Source organism: Lineus longissimus, chromosome 13, assembly GCF_910592395.1.
Source record: "Lineus longissimus chromosome 13, tnLinLong1.2, whole genome shotgun sequence".
NCBI lineage: Eukaryota > Metazoa > Nemertea > Pilidiophora > Heteronemertea > Lineidae > Lineus > Lineus longissimus.
Window position 1 is genome coordinate 1,124,273 of NC_088320.1, and position 16,340 is coordinate 1,140,612.

At 43.2% G+C, this 16,340-nt stretch overlaps 1 protein-coding gene across 1 annotated transcript; it reads right to left on the reverse strand.

The window, feature by feature from the left end:
- Nucleotides 1-149: 149 nt before the first annotated feature.
- On the reverse strand, nt 150-16,138 carry LOC135498324 (mucin-3B-like). The gene is made up of 34 exons (XM_064788578.1): nt 16,062-16,138; nt 15,526-15,593; nt 15,160-15,414; nt 14,348-14,632; nt 13,386-13,664; nt 12,864-13,028; nt 12,304-12,478; nt 11,736-11,980; nt 10,884-11,314; nt 10,467-10,659; nt 9,955-10,134; nt 9,646-9,834; nt 9,422-9,586; nt 8,863-9,037; nt 8,295-8,539; nt 7,443-7,873; nt 7,026-7,218; nt 6,514-6,693; nt 6,072-6,393; nt 5,637-5,884; nt 4,999-5,372; nt 4,535-4,793; nt 4,081-4,104; nt 3,819-3,830; nt 3,355-3,465; nt 3,059-3,088; nt 2,763-2,786; nt 2,424-2,453; nt 2,110-2,127; nt 1,804-1,833; nt 1,546-1,566; nt 1,163-1,243; nt 733-762; nt 150-267 (listed from the first exon to the last, which is right to left on the reverse strand). Exons 2-34 carry the CDS (start codon nt 15,581-15,583, stop codon nt 227-229), a joined length of 5,499 nt encoding a protein of 1,832 aa, XP_064644648.1. The 5' UTR covers nt 15,584-15,593; nt 16,062-16,138; the 3' UTR covers nt 150-226.
- Between the last annotated feature and the right edge of the window lie 202 nt (nt 16,139-16,340).

The following is a 16,340-nucleotide window of genomic DNA, read 5'->3' on the forward strand; positions in this document are numbered from 1 at the left end:
GAACAGGGTGGCTTTTTAGTGCTGTTTGGCAAACGGCTCTCCAAACAGGACAAAAAAAGATGCCTGTTCGGCGAGCGGCTTGCCAAATAGACCCGGCCAATTAATTATATACCAACATCATTATCAGTCAGAAATATGAAGACAAAGGGTTAATGCTTATTCTATACGTATATATTGTCTATCATCTACTACATAGTATACGGGCAAAATCGACAGTTTTCATACACTATTGCGAGACTAGTCCATATTGCGCGCCATGTGCCGAGACTGAAATAGAAAGTTTATTCCATATCATAATTTTCTTGCATTTCATACGGGCCTGTGAACTAGTGGTAAATGATTCGAAGAACACTGTGAGCCGATGGAGTTGCGTTCACTCTTTTGCTAAGAAGTATAAATCATCTCATACGACTATTACTATGATTATACATGAGTAGATGCGTTTTTTTATGAAAAAATATGTTTTCCAAATTGTACGCTGATGGATTAAGAATGGATCAAAACACAGTTCTATAGAGACTCATTGCCATATGTACTCAGCGGTAAGAAGCGCACAATAGCGTCCTTTGTTCCGGGACACCATGTCCCAGGACATCTAAAAATGTTACACCGGCACAGTTCAAAGTATCGCGAAGTCTTTTCGTTCTTCCCATTGCACACATCCGATATTAGCATGAAGCGAATTAGATGAGTTTATTCCAAACTTATTAATCAAATATTAGGAATACGTACTCCAGGCCATGAACAGATTGCCATTAGTGACTGGAAATAAAACGTATCAAGCGAATAATAGACATGCGTGATTTGCTAAAGTACAAAATAGAGGGCCTAAAAATAAGACCAAACGTTTTATCTATGCTGAGACAGTAGCCAGTATCGGCGGCAGAATGCTGCCGTTTTTATAAACTAAGTATATCATTTCACTGACCATCAACCACACTAATTAGATTGGATGATACCCAAGTTTCATCAGCTGTAGAAGCAAAGTACTGACAGGCCATAAGGAAACCACAATCTTTGGGGCATGTTCAGGCCGACACTCGGCACTAACCACCGAACTTATGTAACATGCGCGAGGGGAGGACTGAGAATACGACTGACTCTGGTTTTTGTGGATGTTGTTAGAGCTAACTGAGAGTCTACTGAAGCTATCATGACTCACTCTTGCATGTGCTGCCGCTGGTTTGGGTTCCACTCGGACACTCATCCATATTCTTCACCATCCACGTTGGAAGAAGGGAACCTAAAAAGAGTGGAATGCCTTCGTCAACGGAGTGACCGAAAATCGGTGATTGTTGCCACGAAAACCCTATCCGCAACAGTTGTCGCTCAGTACACCAGTTCTACCAGTCGAGTATCTGGGTTGATCTGCTTTACACAAAGCAAAATTCAGCAAAAAATACCGAAAATACCAACGAAGTTCAAGCTAACATTTCAAGAAAGCGTCATTGCTCTGGTCCTGCCGAATCCAGGCCGGAATCGTTATTTACAGCAATTACTAATTTTGGCTAAATTGCGAACGCTGAACCACTGATCAGGTTTTACCTTCTTGAAGAGACAAAGTTCCTACAAAAAGAAAACGAAAGAAAAATGATAACGAAAAGTCGCATTACGGCCTACTGCATTAATTTTGAAGTACTATAAGGGATTATAATGAAATCCCCGAACGCATTCGCGGCCAAAATAATTATATTTAACTCCACAAAGTGGTGTCGTTTGATGAATATTGCCTGGGTGAAACATGCGAAAGTTGCTGTTCGATGGCTGACTGTTTAACTTGTTCCATGTCTTCTGTATACTTACCGGATTGTTGAACAGTTTGTGTTTGCTGGACTAAAATGAGGCAAATCAAAATGACATTTTCTGTATAAAAATCTTAAAACAGAATTTGTATATTCAGTAAAAGGGCAGACAAACTTCAGATTATTTATGAAGTTAAAACACTGGCATCGAAGTTATTTGCACGGAAACTCACCAGTGGAATTTAGTACCAAATGTAACTATTAACTCCTGTTTTTATCTATTCTCAACTTAAAGCGAAACTAGGCATGGGTCAGCTACACAATATACATTCAGATCGGTTGAATAATTACACGTATTCAAACTTACTTGTCCCAGAGATCTTGACTGAAAGTCAAAGCAGCCGAGAAGTTTATCTTAAGACTATAAAATCGAAACGGAATCGAAGCATGAAAACGCACACGGAATTGAAGCATGAATGCACGCGGAATTTATGGCAACGCACGTATGTGATAATAGAGAGTAGCCCTCATTCGTGTCCCATTGATACGGCTTGTCATTAGAACAGGGACGGTATATATGCATCCAAATATGCAGCATATACCAAAGCCACTCTGCAAAGCGGAATAACTTCAACTGCGAGATGTTTGACCTAACTTTCCCTACTGTAAAATACAACGTACTGTGTTCCACATTGCCCTCTGTCGTTCGAGCTGAAACAATAAAACAGGTACAATGAGGATAAATCAATTCCAAGAAATCAACAAGAATTGTGTCTAGTTTTTTATTCAGTCGTCTTGATAGGCTATCGCAGATCGCCTCCAAGTGAATAATCTGTGCGTGTCATCATTGCCTATTGAAGTTTTTTAAGGGTCAAACTGAACACTATTACTGGTAGCGCTGAGCTTTAACAAACAAACTATGGTTTATCGCAATAACACTCATGTTCTTAATACTTTATTCCACTCCAGGTTATAAAAATGACGCCTTTCTAAATCCACGAAGATTTTTCGAGAACTTACTGACTGTCAGCCCGATGGTCTTGGCTGAAAATGAAGAAGTTTTGTCGATGACGTGCGGCAATATTGCTGAAGGATTTTGAATCGGCACTACGATTGATAGAAGTGGGAACACAATATCCGGGTACGCATGCGCACGCAAGATTATGCTACAGTAAACACTCTGGGAATAGAGAACTACCCCGAACACAGTACACAAAATATCAATGAGGCTAGTTTGGTAGACCTGAAATATACAATCCCTATTAAAAAAGTAATTTTTTGACATTTTTATAGAGATTTACATTGATTTTACATACCCCAGGCAATGAACGCAGTGAGGTCGGAAACTGAAAGTGAGAAACATTTGTCTATTAGACACAGCACTCAACGGTTTGCAATAAGATTGGAATAGGCATCATCGCACGGAAAACACATTCAGACAACTGCCTAAACTGGCAGGAATAAACCACCAGCAATTTCTGATTGGTCGATTCATCATTACAGTATCACATGAACTGAATTCGAACCATTTGTTTGGACTGCCAATGAATTCCATTATGATGCTATTCAAGACGTTCTTTCGACGACTGTTTCTGTTTCGGACGTGACTTACTTTCGCACCAGGCTCCTTCCTTAGCTGTGGTCCCTCCTGGGCAGACGCTCGGGTTGTTGACGTTAAGGGAACGCTGCACCCAGTACTTGTTATTGACAACCTTCATTTGAACTGAATCAAGGGAAAAGTATGCTTACAATATTCATTGGAACTATAGCATGAAAGCAGCTTGGTTTGTTAACAAACTTCGCTTGAACTATTAAAAGAGGAGGAGTTTATTGTAATCAACTTTCATTTGTTTGATATAAAGACACGTTTAACACGATACAAGGACTTGTGTTCAGGTTATTCTAAGTTAAGCAGTAACCTAGGCCTACTTGATTGTGAGTATCATCCCGCTGGAGATTTTATCATGGTTTTCCATGCGCATGTGTCGTGGATTTCGTTAAATTAAACTTGATATAGCAAAGCAGAATTGAAGATTTCATTACAATATTCAAGATTGAAAAATGATTTCTACTCACATGTACTTTCCTCTGCAAGAAAGAACTGGAATGATTAGCGCCATTACGCCTTTGTCTTCCAATGCTACATAGTCCATTCAGAGATAAAATGATGCCTGCAAGATGTAAGCATATGAGACCGAGTTTTCATGTTGGCGCCAATTCGCAACTTTTAGGAGTGTTTGATCCGGTGGTATGATTCAACAAGGAACATGGCGAAGTTCAGTTTTCCTTACAAAAACAAGTTCTCCAACTACAATCTTACTTATATAAGGGAACTTACGTGTAACTCCCATATCTATTGTTGCTGTAAGAGAGAAAACAACGAGCCAAATAAGGGCGCGATTCTAGGGCACCGTAGTGGGTAACGGGTGACGCTCACAAAAGATAATCTGGTGGGCAGCATGGGCTTGGCAGGACGAAAAACCAAGCCAAGACATATCCGCGTGGTGTCGCGGGGTCAACACAACTGCCGCATGATATCAGGACGTATTGATGATGGTGTATAGGTCTGTGTTGTCAAGAAAACTAGTGCAGTCACAGTATGGTATTCCTTGAACCAATAACCTACAAGATCAGACTAAAAGTCTACCACCCATCGAAATTAGCCCCTTTCGAGGTAATAGAGCAGGGCAGTGTATTGAGCCAACGGGATCGGTCGCAGGAGAATTGGATCGGTCACAGGAGAATCAAAGGACTATAAAAAGCACAAGACCGCGTGAACCATCGCATCCTACCTCCAAAGTTCTTGATGATGGTGGTGATGGTCGGCCCTTGCTGCACATTCTGCGCAACGCTGTAAATCTTGATGATGAAGTTGGTAATGAAGGAAGAATCAGAGTCCAAGCGGCTGTCTGTCTTGACGTACTGCGAGTCCAGGACAGTGCTCCAGAAAGTCGTGTCCTGCTGTACACCAATGGCGAAGTAGTAGACGAAGACCTTGAACTCCGATTGGAGCGTGAGTAAGACTTGCTTGGCTTCTTCTTGGTCAGTAACCTGGAGCGGGAGTTACCATGTGATGCGAGTACTGGGTGTTCCAACCAACTCTATTTCGGACTTTTGATTTATTATTTTTAGTCAAGATACCTAAAATAACCAACTTCTAATGAGGAGGGGTAGCTGTGCCACCGCGTTCCCCACGTATGTACACTATAACAATCACTAGTAAATTGAAAGATATCAACAGAAGAAACGTACGAACCTGCATTCCTCCCAGCAGCCAAACTGTTTTTGGTTTGTTAGGGGATACCTCAGTGCGTACAGTCTCTTTCACCGCTTCCAAGATGCCCTTCGTATTAGGTGTTGCACCAGAATAGGTCGCCCGGATCTGATCGGTCACCAGCAACCCGTAGAAAGCCGCAATGTCGGCTGAGGTCTTGAACTTGATGACGCGAGGTTCACCGCCGTTGTAGTAGACTACAAACAGTTGGAGGGCATTGAGTCCGATGTTGTTGGTGTCCAGAAGGCGGAAGATGGTGGCGAAGGTCTGGTAGAAGGCGAGACTACCCGTGGCTGTGGAGCCGTCCAGGGTCAACACGATCTGTATGTTAGTGGTCTTTTTAGGTGTTTTCGGGCCTGTTGGTAGAAAGAAATTTACGTCAGTCTAAAATAACCGCAGAAGTGTTGAAGCAATACTTGAAGCTGCTGTTCCTGGATATTCATTATCGCTGTCCAGCTGATTTTAATCTCATATTATTCGATTCCGCAGCCATGTCCGTAGGCATTTTAAAGCACGAAGATTCCCAACTGGCCGCTAGAGGGCCAAATCAGCTGCCATATCACGAAACAAATCTAAAAATAAACACACTGGACGATTTTAATTTTGTTCAACAAACCTACCTATGTCACTTTGGCCATGATTGAAGAAGCTCACGACACTATTCTCACTTGTATCGATAGATACATGAATATTGCCCGTTCCTCCAAGGATTTCTTCAAACAGACTCTTGCCTTGCGTCTGGACGCCAATGGCGAAGTATTGAACGTTGGTGTTGAGTCTCACAAGCAGATCTCTGATGTATATTTGAACCTTGAACTTGTTTCCTTCATTGGTTGGTACTGGGAAACCGCCAATAAATATTGCCGACCTGAGGAGGAAGAAAAATGTGCATCTATACCTGTAGATCTAGATGATAGTTGCACGTCCTCAAGTTGGACCAAAGGGTATACGTAGGGAAGGCCGCCAGCATGTGACAATGCCAGAATTACCAAAATGAATGTCCTGCATATCAATATATGTATTATGGTCAATGATCAGACTTTGCAATGCATTACCTTGGTCTACTTGCGGGAAGTCGTTGTCCAATTTCCACAATTTTTTCCAGTATGGTTACAAAATGTTGTGTCCTGCTTCGATAAGTCTGCCCGTTGATCAAAGTCACATATCGATCCACACTACTTTCGTCATCAAAGGTCTGCACAGAGACGGTCTGAGAGGAGATGATCACGTAGATCCTCAGGTTACTTCGACTAATTTTGTAGGTCCGCAACAGAGTCAGAATGTACTGTTTTGCCTTGTTGAAGGCAACGCGGCCAGTGGCAGAGGAGGAATCGAGAGTCACGATGACGTCACGGTTCAGCTCTCGCTTGGGCTTCTCTGAAGTGCATGTAAAGAAATTGATACTCATAGATAGCTTAAATTTTTATCAGCAGATTGTTTCTGAGACAAATACGGTTTTGTCACCTTTTAAAATAACCTCGCATAAAATCCACTTACCAGTTGTTGTCGTTGTCGTTGGCGTAGTCGTTGTCGTGGGCGTCGTTGTTGTAGTTGTCGTGGGCGTGGTTGTCGTAGTTGTTGTTGTGGGAGTTGTTGTTGTCGTTGTCGTGGGCGTTGTCGTTGTTGTTGTTGTGGGAGTTGTTGTAGTTGTAGTTGATGTAGTTGTGGTAGTTTCGCCTGAAATGAAGAATTTACGACAACGTTTTCTAAAGGTTCAATGCATGGATGTTTGAGCAAGCAGAAGGGAACGTGTAATGAGAAGTAGAGGCAGAGGTTTTAGTAAGGTTCATTCCACTCCCCTAGAATGACCAAGAGAAGGGATTGTGTATGGATAAGGAGGAGGTGTTCACTTCTCCGTGGCGTAGCTCGTTTCCTTAATCTGGTTACATTTACTTCTTTACCGACTGAGAGTGTTTAGCCCTGATTAATATTGAACGGAGAGAGATGGACAGAAGCAGTCTGCAGACATTTATTTGGCGCACCATTTAAGGACTGCAGGTGTCACTCACCAAACTTGACAATATCCTTGACAACAGGTCCAGTTGTGATGACCCTGATAGCTTCAGTCACTGCAGTGGCCGTCAGGCTAACAACATGATTTATATCGACATTTACGCTGGTAGATATGGATTGAGTTGGTAGAACCATCTGCCAGAAACCTAAATCATTTTCGGAACCAATGCCGTAGTATTTGAGTGGGACCTGCAAGTTGAAATACAAAGCTATGATGGTAACAGATAGAAGCCACAACATTTTTCTTTTGACCGAAAGTAAAAGCTGATAAAATTCCAAACATATAGGATATTGCAAGACTCGTTCATATTGGCCAATGGCCCTATACTAGTCTTGCGTCGTCGAGACAGTCTTCAGATTTCAACCAATCACAAGGGAGTATTTTCCGAAATTTTGCGGTCCATTTTGCCTACCTTGTACTGCACCATAATAGTCTTTAGGATGTCCAGAGTCTGCCTTCGGTCCGTGACCTTGATCCCACCCAACAACCAAACAGTCCTTGGCTGATTCTGACTGATGTAGTTCTGGATGACAAACCTGACCTTCGTCAACAAGGTGATAGAGTTACTGATGTGTCCGTAGTAGTGATAGTAGATAGTAGTTTGAATCAATGTTTTCAAGTTCGTTGTGACGTCATTGTTATTGATGAATCGGACAACTCTGGCTTGACCTCCATTATAATGGATGACGTATAGCTTGAGTCCGTTTCCACCGATGGTTTGGGTTCTGAGTAGGGTGAGGATCAAGTTGAATGTCTTGTAGTAGGCAAGGCGACCGGTCGCCCTGGAGCCGTCCAAAGTCAAGACAAGTTGGAGGTTCTGGGTCTTCTTGGTGAATCCAAGACCTGGAGAAATACAACGATCTCATCAGTGGAATAAGGCGGGGCACCTAAAACTAACTCTAATGAAAGGTCATGTTCTCCAGGATCACTTCGGGAATCTATTCTATAGAAGCTATCGGTGTGTATTTCTCCTACATAAAAGTACAGTCAAGTCTTTGCCCTCTGCCAGCCACTCTGCCAATTAACTCATGCAAGTTGCAAAAACACTACTATCACTTGTGAGTTATTACATGTACCGTACGTCACATCACTATCAGTGCTACTATATTGAGAGTTTATGTCTAAAATTTAACAAATTCATTGTAAATTTAAGACTTCACTGTATAGATGAGCGAGTGCCAACAGCGAGGTGAAAGGAAACACTGAGGTATAGAGTTTTGTACTTAAAGTCTTTTTGACGTTTGAATCTGTCTTGTAAACCTACCTTTCACTTTCAGGGCAGCCTGCTTACTAACAAACCAGTTGACGACATATGTCGAATCGGTCTGCAGCGAGGTTAGGATATATCGGCTGCCGAGATTCTGATTCCAGAATGATGTGTCCTTTGTTACTCCGATGGCGAAATAGTAGAATCGAATGTAGGAGCTCAGAGATTGGATATAGAGGGAGATTTGGGTCTTGTACTGATCGTTTGTGCCGGAGGATAGACCGCCAATGAGGAAGGCAGACCTGGTCAAAAGATATATACAAACTTCATCAAGTACTTGGCGTCATGTACCTTGGTATGCAAATAGGCCCTAGGCGTCAGCTTTGAATTTGAGTCAAGATCTCCTAGACCGTCCATCTCAACAACAAAAAGAGTTACTGAAACGCCTCTGCGTGACGGTGGTTGAATAAAAGGAACTTTTCAGGCTACCTGATTGGTGCATGTGACTTTTTTGCGAAATTATCTACCGGTACTGACTTGAGAATTGGAATATAGCAAACCTAGTCAAGGGTAAACTATATCCGGGAAAGTCGTTTTGACTTTCGTTGATTTCTATCCAGCCTACCTTGCGACATTGCTCCTGTAAAAGGTAGCACTTGTGCTGTAGACATAAGTGCTTATTTTCTGGAAGATGAATAATAGGTTGACGGTCCGGCCGTTATAGTGCAGGTTACCGATGCTCGTCCTGTAACTCGCAACGTTGGATTCGTTGTCAAGGGTGAATGGGGTAAAGACACCTCCTGAAATAGTTAACGATACAATTCACTTCCTTATTTTGTCAAAACAAGCACACATGAGATCATGCCGCACTGGCCAATTGAAAGTGCCGAATTCTGCACGCCCGGCTTGCCCATTACACTAGGCTCCAACCCACTACGCTGCATCCTGAGATCAGGATTTTGATAATCCTACGTCATATACAAAAATAACGAGAGGCGGAGTATATTGAAAACTACTGGTGCAAGGATGCAACGCTGAGTGGGGCGGGCCAAGGCCGGTCTACACGCCCAGCATGCTCACTTGCAACGAGCCAATTAGAACATTGCGTGGTTGAGTTCCGGTCAAATTTTGGTTTCGAAATTTTGTAATACATTTTCAAATAAAGAATACTTCAACCTACTCACCATTAAAGTAGAAAACCTTGATTCTCAAACTGTCTGCGCCGAGTCTGTAGGTGCTCAGTAGAGTGAGGACATATTGCTTGGCAGAGTTGAAGGCGGTCAGCCCAGTTGCGGTGGAGCCGTCCAAAACAATGAGAAGATCGAGAAGGAGGGTCTTCTTTGCTGGAGCTGAAGTGAAATACATAGGAGGAAAATCGACCAGCAGACGACCATGACACGACGATGACACAGAGATGGCACAGAGACGGTCTGAGAGGAGATGATCACGTAGATCCTCAGGTTACTTCGACTAATTTTGTAGGTCCGCAACAGAGTCAGAATGTACTGTTTTGCCTTGTTGAAGGCAACGCGGCCAGTGGCAGAGGAGGAATCGAGAGTCACGATGACGTCACGGTTCAGCTCTCGCTTGGGCTTCTCTGAAGTGCATGTAAAGAAATTGATACTCACAGATAGCTTAAATTTTTATCAGCAGATTGTTTCTAAGACAAATACGGTTTTGTCACCTTTTAAAATAACCTCGCATAAAATCCACTTACCAGTTGTTGTCGTTGTCGTTGGCGTAGTCGTTGTCGTGGGCGTCGTTGTTGTTGTTGTCGTGGGCGTGGTTGTCGTAGTTGTTGTTGTGGGAGTTGTTGTTGTCGTTGTCGTGGGCATTGTCGTTGTTGTTGTTGTGGGAGTTGTTGTAGTTGTAGTTGATGTAGTTGTGGTAGTTTCGCCTGAAATGAAGAATTTACGACAACGTTTTCTAAAGGTTCAATGCATGGATGTTTGAGCAAGCAGAAGGGAACGTGTAATGAGAAGTAGAGGCAGAGGTTTTAGTAAGGTTCATTCCACTCCCCTAGAATGACCAAGAGAAGGGATTGTGTATGGATAAGGAGGAGGTGCTCACTTCTCCGTGGCGTAGCTCGTTTCCTTAATCTGGTTACATTTACTTCTTTACCGACTGAGAGTGTTTAGCCCTGATTAATATTGAACGGAGAGAGATGGACAGAAGCAGTCTGCAGACATTTATCTGGCGCACCATTTAAGGACTGCAGGTGTCACTCACCAAACTTGACAATATCCTTGACAACAGGTCCAGTTGTGATGACCCTGATAGCTTCAGTCACTGCAGTGGCCGTCAGGCTAACAACATGATTTATATCGACATTTACGCTGGTAGATATGGATTGAGTTGGTAGAACCATCTGCCAGAAACCTAAATCATCTTCGGAACCAATGCCGTAGTATTTGAGTGGGACCTGCAAGTTGAAATACAAAGCTATGATGGTAACAGATAGAAGCCACAACATTTTTCTTTTGACCGAAAGTAAAAGCTGATAAAATTCCAAACATATAGGATATTGCAAGACTCGTTCATATTGGCCAATGGCCCTATACTAGTCTTGCGTCGTCGAGACAGTCTTCAGATTTCAACCAATCACAAGGGAGTATTTTTCGAAATTTTGCGGTCCATTTTGCCTACCTTGTACTGCACCATAATAGTCTTTAGGATGTCCAGAGTCTGCCTTCGGTCCGTGACCTTGATCCCACCCAACAACCAAACAGTCCGTGGCTGATTCTGACTGATGTAGTTCTGGATGACAAACCTGACCTTCGTCAACAAGGTGATAGAGTTACTGATGTGTCCGTAGTAGTGATAGTAGATAGTAGTTCGAATCAATGTTTTCAAGTTCGTTGTGACGTCATTGTTATTGATGAATCGGATAACTCTGGCTTGACCTCCATTATAATGGATGACGTATAGCTTGAGTCCGTTTCCACCGATGGTTTGGGTTCTGAGTAGGGTGAGGATCAAGTTGAATGTCTTGTAGTAGGCAAGGCGACCGGTCGCCCTGGAGCCGTCCAAAGTCAAGACAAGTTGGAGGTTCTGGGTCTTCTTGGTGAATCCAAGACCTGGAGAAATACAACAATCTCATCAGTGGAATAAGGTGGGGCACCTAAAACTAACTCTAATGAAAGGTCATGTTCTCCAGGATCACTTCGGGAATCTATTCTATAGAAGCTATCGGTGTGTATTTCTCCTACATAAAAGTACAGTCAAGTCTTTGCCCTCTGCCAGCCACTCTGCCAATTAACTCATGCAAGTTGCAAAAACACTACTATCACTTGTGAGTTATTACATGTACCGTACGTCACATCACTATCAGTGCTACTATATTGAGAGTTTATGTCTAAAATTTAACAAATTCATTGTAAATTTAAGACTTCACTGTATAGATGAGGGAGCGCCAACAGCGAGGTGAAAGGAAACACTGAGGTATAGAGTTTTGTACTTAAAGTCTTTTTGACGTTTGAATCTGTCTTGTAAACCTACCTTTCACTTTCAGGGCAGCCTGCTTACTAACAAACCAGTTGACGACATATGTCGAATCGGTCTGCAGCGAGGTTAGGATATATCGGCTGCCGAGATTCTGATTCCAGAATGATGTGTCCTTTGTTACTCCGATGGCGAAATAGTAGAATCGAATGTAGGAGCTCAGAGATTGGATATAGAGGGAGATTTGGGTCTTGTACTGATCGTTTGTGCCGGAGGATAGACCGCCAATGAGGAAGGCAGACCTGGTCAAAAGATATATACACACTTCATCAAGTACTTGGCGTCATGTACCTTGGTATGCAAATAGGCCCGAGGCGTCAGCTTTGAATTTGAGTCAAGATCTCCTAGACCGTCCATCTCAACAACAAAAAGAGTTACTGAAACGCCTCTACGTGACGGTGGTTGAATAAAAGGAACTTTTCAGGCTACCTGATTGGTGCATGCGACTTTTTTGCGAAATTATCTACCGGTACTGACTTGAGAATTGGAATATAGCAAACCTAGTCAAGGGTAAACTATATCCGGGAAAGTCGGTTTGACTTTCGTTGATTTCTATCCAGCCTACCTTGCGACATTGCTCCTGTAAAAGGTAGCACTTGTGCTGTAGACATAAGTGCTTATTTTCTGGAAGATGAATAATAGGTTGACGGTCCGGCCGTTATAGTGCAGGTTACCGATGCTCGTCCTGTAACTCGCAACGTTGGATTCGTTGTCAAGGGTGAATGGGGTAAAGACACCTCCTGAAATAGTTAACGATACAATTCACTTCCTTATTTTGTCAAAACAAGCACACATGAGATCATGCCGCACTGGCCAATTGAAAGTGCCGAATTCTGCACGCCCGGCTTGCCCATTACACTAGGCTCCAACCCACTACGCTGCATCCTGAGATCAGGATTTTGATAATCCTACGTCATATACAAAAATAACGAGAGGCGGAGTATATTGAAAACTACTGGTGCAAGGATGCAACGCTGAAGTGGGGCGGGCCAAGGCCGGTCTACACGCCCAGCATGCTAACTTGCAACGAGCCAATTAGAACATTGCGTGGTTGAGTTCCGGTCAAATTTTGGTTTCGAAATTTTGTAATACATTTTCAAATAAAGAATACTTCAACCTACTCACCATTAAAGTAGAAAACCTTGATTCTCAAACTGTCTGCGCCGAGTCTGTAGGTGCTCAGTAGAGTGAGGACATATTGCTTGGCAGAGTTGAAGGCGGTCAGCCCAGTTGCGGTGGAGCCGTCCAAAACAATGAGAAGATCGAGAAGGAGGGTCTTCTTTGCTGGAGCTGAAGTGAAATACATAGGAGGAAAATCGACCAGCAGACGACCATGACACGACGATGACACGACCAGGACTCGGTTGTGCAATAACCATAAAATGTGATTTCGGTCCAGCGAAGTTATAACAGGCCTGGGCTACGAACACCCCCATTCTACCCTACACCCTCTGGTCTAACCACAAACCATCTATGATTCCTCCCTTACATCGTTCTGTCAACGCATGCCACAGTTTGGGTGAAGCCGCATCATAAGATAGATCATTAAAATATATTGGAAGGCATTTGAAAACACTTTGCACTTCTGGTTCCACGATTTATCGTTCTCAGTCTACTACTCAACCACTTGTCCCAGAGCAAGCTTACCACAGGAGCCTTCCTTGGCGTATTGCGAGGTTTGTAATGTTGTGGTAGTTGCGATAGCAACCCTCGACGCACTATTGGTGTGTTCCCAGCAACTCTTGTCAGTCGTGAAGTCTACGGCACGGCATCCGGGGCGTGCAGCACAGAAATCCCGGCACTCAGTGGATGTCCAACTGTACAGCTGGCCATTGGATTTACGTTTTGGGCTTGCACCAAAAGAATGCAGGTGTTTGTACAGCTTCATGCATCCTTTTGTCGGGGCCCAAGGATAGGCCGGCCACACTACCAAAGAAGAGTACTCATGTTAAATTGATGGTAGTCTGTCACCACATGCAGCTTTTGCCCCGATCCCCAATCCTCGTCATTGGTAAGGGTTGGCTAGTAATATACATGTACCGTGAACACTTAGCCTTTTTCTTTTCTTTAGATAACATTGTGTACCGTTTGGTCGGAAAATCAACCATCTACAATCCTTTAAACTCCGTACGCAGTGGACCGGCTTCCTCCCAAACACACTCACCTAATGACCCGGTATGAATCGGACGACGAAAAGCACTGCCCCGAGAGTCTACATTCCTTTTGACAACATAGCAGCTGATTTAGTAACATGGTTAACCTTTGTCTAACCATCAACCATACTTTACTTCAGACATCATAGCGGCTAAATTACATGTATACCCTTTGGTCAAACCATAGACCATCTACATTCCTTCTGACAGCATAACCGCTAACCTAGTTACATGTATAGTCTAACCACCAACCATCTACATTCCTTCCTTACATAGTTCTGTCAACGCATGCCACAGTTTTTGGTGAAGCCGCATCATAAGATTGATCATTAAAATGAAAACATTTTGCGCTTCTGGTTCCACGATTTATCGTTCTTAGTCTACTGCTCAATCATTTGTCCCAGAGGTAACAGCATTTTCCTTGTCTTTGAAAATGAATCATACCAACAAGCTTACCATGACTACATGAGCCTTCCTTGGCGTATTGCGAGGTTTGTAATGTTGTGGTAGTTGCGATAGCAACCCTCGACGCACTCTTGGTGTGTTCCCAGCAACTCTTGTCAGTCGTGAAGTCTACGGCACGGCATCCGGGGCGTGCAGCACAGAAATCCCGGCACTCAGTGGATGTCCAACTGTACAGCTGGCCATTGGATTTACGTTTTGGGCTTGCACCAAAAGAATGCAGGTGTTTGTACAGCTTCATGCATCCTTTTGTCGGGGCCCAAGGATAGGCCGGCCACACTACCAAAGAAGAGTACTCATGTTAAGTTGATGGTAGTCTGTCACCACATGCAGCTTTTGCCCCGATCCCCAAGCCTCGTCATTGGTAAGGGTTGGCTAGTAATATACATGTACCGTGAACACTTAGCCTTTTTCTTTTCTTTAGATAACATTGTGTACCGTTTGGTCGGAAAATCGACCATCTACAAACCTTTACACTCCGTACGCAGTGGACCGGAGTAGAGATAGCCCAAACCCTGTTCTTTAAATCTTAAGAAACAGGAATGTCTTGCAGGTGGACCGCTTATTACATTCCGCCGTACAAACGGCCAAGGTTGTCCTCGTAATGTGCTTTATGTCGTTACCATTGCAGTCACCGTAGCGATGGGTGTACCCGGCCACATCATAAACTAGGAAAGACAACAGGGAATCACAAGCATGCCTTCTTCATCTCAAAACTTAAGTTTTTGTTGGAAGACAGTTTGGTGTTAGATGAAGAAGGCATGCTTGTGATTCCCTATAATTTAGTATAGACATTGAACACTTACCTTTTGGTGCCGAATAACCAGCTCTCTTGTTGTAGAAGTGGAAGGTCTTCATGCTTGTATAAGTCAGTCCAGAACACACATTGTTTTTTAGCCAACAATAACTACTGCTGCCACGGGCCACAAACAGGAATGTCTTGCAGGTGGACCGCTTATTACATTCCGCCGTACAAACGGCCAAGGTTGTCCTCGAAATATACTTTATGTCGTTACCATGGCAGTCACCGTTGCGATGGGTGTACCCGGCCACATCATAACCTAGGAAAGACAACAGGGAATCACAAGCATGCCTTCTTCATCTAACACCAAACTGTCTTCCAACAAAAACTTAAGCAATGGGGGTTTGCCTCAAATTATAACATAACTTACTAGCAGCGGTGGCAGCGCTGACCACGGCAATGAGACAGACCATTTGCAACATCGCCATGTTGATGTCCCTGGAAAGAAAAACTGCCTTCATTATAAACATCCTCAGGTCCTGAATGTTAGAAAAGCACGAACGGTTACAGTACAGCCTTGACGGCAATTACTCGTTTAGTTAATTCTATTTATCAATTCATGTTTATTTTAATATCATTTATTTGCTTTATTTTGTGTACTTCAAAAGAATAATGCGTCAACGGTATCATTCTTTGTAAGTAAACAAAGCAAGTAAAGTTTGATTTTTTAGGCTCCGTTTCCCTTTCGGAAATATTTTTCAAAGTGCCCCCCCCCTCACACACATGCAGACACACTTATTGGCAGTTATCGCATGAAATATTTCCTAAACAAAGTAAGAACGTGGATGATGTCTGTACACAGAGCGTAAAACGTTGTAGTTTCGATACAAACATTTAAACCTTCCTGAGGAGCGAAAAGACGAGAAGACGATGGTGATTAAGCAATAGACTCTCATGGGAACTTACTGTTCTGAGCGTTCCAAATTATAATGACGAGAGGCAACCACTGTCCTCCCTTGGCCAAGACGTGAATGCTCCTCCGAAACCAAGATCACTACTTAAAGATGAGCGACCGAACAGCAGATGGTCCATGACGTTCTTGGACGCGCATGTTGGCAAACAGAATCACCGTAACTCTCATTGATTCGTCATTAACTTTGCCAATTATAAATAACTGAAGAAACACCTATCAATCTGATAAGCAAAATGACCTGCCCTTGATTCCTGCCACTTCAGAAATAGTTG